This window comes from Solanum lycopersicum, chromosome 9 (genome assembly GCF_036512215.1).
Source record: "Solanum lycopersicum chromosome 9, SLM_r2.1".
Classification (NCBI taxonomy): domain Eukaryota; kingdom Viridiplantae; phylum Streptophyta; class Magnoliopsida; order Solanales; family Solanaceae; genus Solanum; species Solanum lycopersicum.
In genome coordinates, this window is record NC_090808.1 from 6082213 (window position 1) to 6089943 (window position 7731).

The window sequence follows — 7731 nt, forward strand, 5'->3', positions numbered from 1 at the left end:
ATATCAATTAATGAAAATTATAAAAATGTTTTCCAAAGAAACCACTCTTCTTTCTTTCATACCTCATGAATCTTGCTAATGTTGATGATGGAGATGGTAATCTTCATATATCATTCCATAAAGTTTGAATTTGGCGATTTTATGATTCTGATATATATTCATTAACTCTACATACTTCACTATCTTTTATTTCATGCAAATATTGCTTTAAATAAAAGGAGAAAATGATGAAAAAAAATTGAAAAACAAAAATTAAAGAAATCCTACTGAACTGAAATATGTCCATGAGGAAAATGAAAATAATTTTCTTTGATGTTCTTTAGGATTCCTTTAACAGATGTATTGATTATGTGTATTAAATTAAATCAGCCTATTTTTAATTACTATAGAACTTCTGAAATTCTGCAAAAGAAAAAAAATTATATTTTGCTGAAACAATAAATCAATCTTTAACACTTCATTAATGCATTATGCATAGGACATGTAGCATTTCTTATTTATAGTAAAAGTTATTTTTTTAATGGTTATTTATCAATTAGTAATGACTTTCCAACTTCTTCATTGTTTATCACATAGAAATAAAGTTCCATCTTCTTTCTCATCTAAAAATTCATGATTTTTGATAATGTAATACAGATGAAATAGATACATGAACTCTCTAGTTTCACATTTAATTTTTTTTTTCAGTTTTGTTATTTTTTATCTCTAGTTCCGCATTTAAATAATTTGATGTGTTATAACATTTTAATTTGATGAAGGACATTTTCATAATTCAACTTTGAACTCAAAATCTTTCCACTTATAATAATATATGATGATTATCAATTAATGTTATTAAATAGGATTGTCCGTAATTACCTTTTGAATGACTAGATTATGTAAATAATTCTTAAAACTTCATAGAACTTAAACCCATTTAAATTTAGTGGTCTGCAGAGTGTAGGAATTGGAGTAGAACAATTATGCTTCTAATAAATACTCCCTCTATCTCATATTAGTCAATCATTTTTTTTTTTGAGATGCATATTAAGAAATCATAAATAAAAAGATAATTTTACTAACTCACGACTTCAAAAATTTCTTAGTAATTTTACAAATAAATAAGAAATTTTCAAAAAAAAATAAAAAATTGCAAGGGTAATACAGAAAATTTTTACTTAATACTTTCTTGATTTCATAAGGTGAAGAACTAATATAGACAACTATTTTCAGTAAGATGATCGACTAATATGAAACGATACAAGTAGTAACTAAATGCTTACAAGGGATAAAAAGAAAAAAAGTAAGCTATTCATCTTTCCTTTGTTACTGAAAAGATAAAATAGTAAAACTACAAATGAAAAATAAAAAAATATATTACTCACTCACATCCGTAAGACTTGAGTGAAAAGAAAAAATGGAATATTTGTAAAAAAAGATGTACTTTGTGGTCCTTCCTACAATCTCTTATTAGACTGTCATATAACAAGTTAGGACACACTCTTCACTTTCGATGCCGCACATACACTATTTTTTGGCAAATCCGACACACACCCTTGATTTTTTGAAGAGTCTCAAGCAACATAGATAATATATAGCCTAAAAAACTCTCTCTCCGGTGGCATAAACATTCCAAAAGATGGCTGTAACAAAGTAGAGGCAAGCAGTGAGAGTTAAAAATGCTTGAAAGGATCCAAGCCACTGTACAAAGAACCCTGTTCCAATTGTGCTGATTATAGCTGCCAGTGTTCCTGCTGAATTAGATATCCCTGTTTCACAAGTAGAAGAATTGTTAGCTGCACATAGAGGTCGTTCGTATTACATATACAACGTTTATAATATGGTATAACATCAATAAAACTAATACAGCGTTTGGTTACTGGTATATGGAGTGTAGTACTGGAAACTTAACGTTGTGTTCTAATTTTAGTGTAACTTCTAAAGAAACCTATGTATATTATCAATACGTAGATAAGAGTGTTTAAAGATGAAAATGTTCTTAAATTACGCAATTCATACATGACAGTCCATGTAAAATTATTCACCGCTCTCCTCCTAGTACTCTGTCTTTACTATTTCTACCGCCAGTACTTCCTTTCTTTATTCGAATTTTCATCATAGCTTTTGACTCGTGCATTTCTTTTGAATATGTTTTTCTTGAGCTGAGGAAACAACCTCTCTACCCCACAAAAGAAGGGGTAAGGTCTGCGTATACCCACCCTCCCCAGAACCCATGTTAATATACTGGATATGTTATTGTTGTTGTTTGTATTATTATTCACCGCATAAATAATTCCTGCATTATAATCCCGTTACTACTAGATTGTCAATGGAACGATCCCTTAGAGTAGCAGAAGTAAGATAAGTTAGTACAAATACATACCATGTAGAAATCCAGCATACTGAGGTGCAATATCCTGTCCAGACAGAAAATGCAAGCTAAGTAAATTGACTTTCAAAGTAAAGCATCAATATTGGCTTGTGAGGTTATAGAAGTGTATTCGATTGAGTTATGTTGCCTTACTTGCATATTAAGTAGAAAACCAGCTTGGCTGAAAGCGCTGAAGCTCAGGGCTATAGTTATCAGCACTGATGCAACCTCGGGCGTTTTGGCAAAATTCAAGCAGAGTAAAGCCACCCCGGGTCCAATGAAACCAATAGACTGCAATGTTTAAAACAAAATAGACATGAGAATTTGATAAAAAGTTCAACACAACATGAATAGTAGACTAAGGTTTTGGATTAGCAGTACCCCTTCGAATAGCAGAAAAGAAATATGGATTATCAACGTAATTTTCATATCTATAAATGATAATTGAGGAGAAGAAGTGGGGTGAGATGAAGAACTACTCATGTGTTGTGTAAATTTCATAGATGACTTCCTGTTCATGACTGTTTTCTCAAAGGAGGTGTAATTCTTGCAAAAAAACACCATATCATGATAGGTAGTTATTTCGTGATCTCTATAGACAATGTAAGCTACAATTTTAGTATAATATCACCTGAAAAAGTTAATTCCCCTTGCCCTTTAGCCCAATAGAAAAGGAAAAAGAATCCTGTTTCGAGAAGTCGATAAATTACCTGCATGACTTTCCTGACAAAGGTCAATGAGTACCCTGCTTTGATAAGGAAATCTGATGCAGCTCCGGCAACATAGCCTGAGATTGCCATTGTGCCCCAAGGCACTGCACTGAACCAAGCTGCTTGCTTCAAATTCACATTGAAAACCTAGCAACAGCGGAAACAATTCATTCAAACAGATACCGGGAAGACTTTCAAGGATTTGGCTCTCAGTCTAAAACACTTGGTATATTTGCAACCACAAGTTAAACAATGCAACTTATAACATATTATATAGAGGGAACTTCTTTTAATCTTCTTGCAAGATGAACTCATGCAAGATCTTCTGTGTTGCCAAAGGCATATTAAACAAGGGAGTCATGACTCACCGTTTTGAAATAAACAGGCATCCAGGACAGAAGAACAAAATATCCCTGCAACAAGTTAAAGAGTTTTAAAGGTCATTATACAATCTTCAAAGTTCACATTTTATCACCAAAAGTAATGACAGTTATGTTCTAATATCAATAAAGAACCGAGTCATAGAAAAAGAGGGTACCCAATTATTAGTGACATTAGCGAAGATAATAGCCCAAGTGGGCATTTTTGACAACAGCAGTCGCAGTGGTGGAAGTTCTCCTTTTTTTGAGGAAGGAGAATCTGATTTCCCTGCTTGGATTAACCTCAACTCTGCTTTAGTGATAGAATTGCTTTCTTGTGGATCATTTGTTACCCGGCTAACCCATGTTGTAAGCCAGAGAAGTCCAAGAGAAGCGAAAAGGATGAACGGACCAGATATTCCAATTGAGGTCATAAACAATGGGGTTAGCACCAAACCCACAACATTTCCAAGATGGAAACCACCCATGGATATTCCAATAGCAGTTGCCCGTTCATGGCACGGAAACCACCTGCATAATTGGAAGCACATACAAACTCAGCTACCGTTGAAATTGCAAGAAAAAATTCTCAGTAACATAATCATAGGTTTCTGCAATTTTGGCATTTCAAGCTATAGTCAGCATTTTCAGTATTTATGAGTATTCTCAATTTGCCACAAGTCAAAAATGAGGCGACTTCAAATAACTACTGAAGTTGTTAGGTGTTTAGGCTACAATGAGAAATTCAAATTACCTGGACAAAAGAGTGTTCATGGAAGGCAAAGCTACTCCTTCAGCAAGACCAAAGAAAGCACGAATGGCCAAGAGACTGACTGTGGAGTGATTTGCTGCCCATGGAGTGAGGAGAGTGGCCAGAGACCAAAGAGCTGCACCCCAAGCAATCACTTTCTTTCCTCCATATTTGTCAACTAACGCTCCTCCAATCACCGATGAAAATATGTAACCCCAGAGGAAAGATGACTAGCAAAGCGACAATTATTTCATCATCAGCATCATAGACATAAAAATATATTCAATAAATGCAATGCCTTGTTATAACTCTTTATCGATAATCTTGGCATTTCTAACTATGTATGAACGATGGGCAAATCAACTATATTACTCTATACTGAAGCAGCAGCAGCTGACTAGGATTTAAATTGATACCTGACTACAAGACTGTTACATTACTTGCTGCATCAACTGAAATCACTTATAAATTTTGTTTGGAGCATAAATATTCTTATTTCAAAGATGTGTAATAACAGAAAGCCTCAAGCATGAACCATAACTACATTTGGAATAATTAAAATGTGTCCAGATTATTTTCGCAATCATCTGCACGTCTACAGTGCTACAACTAGAGTTTACAGGTCTGATCAATATTACATTAGCATCCAAAACTTAATGCCTTAATTATGCTAAAGGAATTTTTCGTAAGCTAATAGGATAGACTGTTTTTCTTCCTTTTCTCTTGTTTTTTTCTTGAAATTCTTAAGACTAAATCGATAAACAAAAAATATTTCACTCGTCAGATTGTATAAATTTGACCATAAGATCAACTTAGGACAATCAATTTAAAATAGAGTAAGTAAAACTTTTTTGTGCCTACTTATCTTGTATACTCCACCAAAAAAGAAAAATAAGTTAAAAGTTTCATTTCCAAAGCTACCAGTAGAATAAAAAGCCTCCCTCAAAGAAATGATTGATAAAATTTTTTGGTAATATGTATAAATTAAATGAGAAAAAGACCTACTACAAAAGGAGAGATGGTGCTGAAAATGAAGAAGGTTTGTAGGTGGCTTTCGCTTTCAATTGTTGTTAGATATATATCTTCTACCAACTAATCTAGAAGCAGGAAAATTACTTGGCCTTAAGGTGAGGAGGTTGTGACTTAAGAGAATAAAATATCCATTAGAGCTAACAATTAAAAAAACATTAGTACGTGATTTCTTCCGATTTACCAAAACTTGATAGGTCAAAGTTACTCGGCGCTGTGCTGGTAAAAGATAACAAGTTTCTAGTGAAACAGTCATGCAGATTAGTCTAAATAACTAATTGTTTAAAGAAATAACAGGAAAGTGACATCCCTTTTTGGGAGCAAGGGAAGTGCTTTTAAGTTTTAATAAAGCCAGCAAAGGGACCCAAACAGCAACTAAACTCTTAGAAATACAACAAAAAGGCCAGGATAAAGGTCCCACACAGATCAGAATCCATCCCCATTTTGTGGCTGAATGTGAATTTCTCAGCAGACAGAGCTTGATGACTCAGATATACATTCTTTTTCAGAGTTCATCTCATGTAAAAGTCTCACCGCCTACGAGTTGTGGCATAACTCTATCCACTAATGCTCAAGAAATGGGAAAAATCACCTATCATTTTTTTTAATCTCAACTGGGATTTAAATTATTATTTCCACACGCTTTATTGACCATTACACATAACTTGAATGAAACTTCATCTCCTTAAAAGGAAAAAAAAAACAATTTGCAATCTTCCGCTTGAAAGAGTTAAAAGCTAGCACTTGTTGAGAACCCTGAGTTCTCAGATTCAAAACTCATTATAGACAAAAAAAAAAAACACTAGGTGATTCTTCGCATCTAGCCTTGTTGGACAAAGTCACCTAGTATCTTATGTTGATGGAAGGTGGCAAGTATTCCATGGAATTAGTCAACGCCACTTGGAAGGTGGGGTAAGGCATGGCAAGCTGACCATATCTTAGGCTTTTCTTGCTTTCCATTGGTTGAGTCTTTTATATTAGCAGACTTGGCAGGTAAATAACAGCTACCATTCTGATCAACCACAAAAGCACAAAGACTGGTCCCCCCACCCACTCCACCCCAAAATTAAGAGTGTTATATTGGAATAAACTATAATGAGGAATTGGACTTAATATTATAACAACAACAACATACCGAGTGCGATACCATTGGTACAAGAAGAGGATGTACGCAAAATTTATTTTTATCTTAATGTATAGGTGGAGATGCTGTTTCCGGTAGACTTTCGCAATTCAATATAAGAAACTAAGAGAAGAAACCATTAAATAAGCAAAAGAAGTACCTGAACAATACCCAAAAAAGCACTGCTCCATCCATGTTTAGCAGCTAAAGGAACAATAGCAACAGACATAACAACTCTATCAGCATTACATAAACACATAACACAAGCCATTAAAGCCACAACTTTAAATCTCTCTGCCACCATAAACTCTCTTTCTTCACTTCTTCCACCAACAAGCATTCCCCTCTCTATCCCTTCTGCTGTACACTTCACAGTAAATCCCCCCCTCTGCTTCTTCTCCATAAAAACTTCCTTTTTCAATCTTTGATCTCCACCACCAGAAAGATTCAAACTTTTCCATTTTTTTTGAATTTTTGGCTGAAATCCTAAATGGGTTTTCCTAAAATTGATCAATCCAAAATGGGTATTTGAAAAAGATGAAGAATGTATTTGAATTTTATTGCTAAATCTAACAGCTTCCATTGTGAAGAAGAAGAATCTTGAATAAAGTGGATAAAAGAATGAGTTTTTTTTTTTTGTAGTAATGTAGAAAATTCTATAACAAGCTCTTAATATAAAGCATTTTGAGATTATTAACTATAACAAAGAGTAATGAAATTGGGGTTGTTGAAGAGAATTAATTGAATGCATTTATATAGAGAAATTGATTTTCTGGTGAAAGAAATGAGGAGGAAGAAGAAATTGCGTGCGTGTTGAAAGTTGGTGAGTTTGTATGACTTTTTGCTCTTTGAGGGTATTTTTGTCCATTTAAAAACTTTACCTAACACCTAAAAAAAACATTACTCCGTTCGTCTTAATTCATGTGACACGATTTAAATTACGAATGAAACAAATGAGGTACTATTATTTGTGATGACATTTCGGATCATTTGATTCGTGAGATATGAATAAAGATTTCGAAATATCTTATGATGATAATCTCATCTTATAGTTATGTAATTGATAAGTTAGAAGATTATTTTATTTTGTTATTTTAGTTAATTATTCCTGGGATAAAATAAAATCATGTGATGTTTTAATTCTTGAAATATTCTTATTTATCACGTCTCGTCAATCAAACATACTTATTTTAGTATATATATATATATATATACACATGACATTACTTATATTGAATTATATAAATTTACTACAATGAAGTGATTTAATAAGTTGAGTAATCATGAGTAAATGTAAAAATCTATATGCAAAAACGGTTCATTCATCTATAGAATTGGGGTATACATTGAATGTGTATATCATACACAAAAAGTATTTATATCGGAATATGTGAATTTATAACTTCTAA

General features: G+C 33.0%; 1 protein-coding gene across 1 annotated transcript; it reads right to left on the bottom strand.

The window, feature by feature from the left end:
* Positions 1-1150: 1150 nt before the first annotated feature.
* Positions 1151-7341, bottom strand: LOC101254229 (probable anion transporter 3, chloroplastic). Its single transcript, XM_004246294.5, has 8 exons — positions 6483-7341; positions 4174-4400; positions 3599-3950; positions 3429-3473; positions 3061-3207; positions 2504-2641; positions 2363-2396; positions 1151-1748 (listed from the first exon to the last, which is right to left on the bottom strand). Exons 1-8 carry the CDS (start codon positions 6903-6905, stop codon positions 1579-1581), a joined length of 1536 nt encoding a protein of 511 aa, XP_004246342.1. The 5' UTR covers positions 6906-7341; the 3' UTR covers positions 1151-1578.
* Between the last annotated feature and the right edge of the window lie 390 nt (positions 7342-7731).

Excerpts from the sequence above, each read along its gene's own strand:
- LOC101254229 (XM_004246294.5), bottom strand. The coding sequence starts at position 6,905 with ATGGAAGCTGTTAGATTTAGCAATAAAATTCAAATACATTCTTCATCT. Across the intron at positions 3,951-4,173 it reads ATGAACACTCTTTTGTCCAG|GTGGTTTCCGTGCCATGAAC; the intron begins GTAATTTGAATT and ends CCAATTATGCAG. Across the intron at positions 1,749-2,362 it reads GTATGCTGGATTTCTACATG|GGATATCTAATTCAGCAGGA; the intron begins GTATGTATTTGT and ends CTTGTGAAACAG.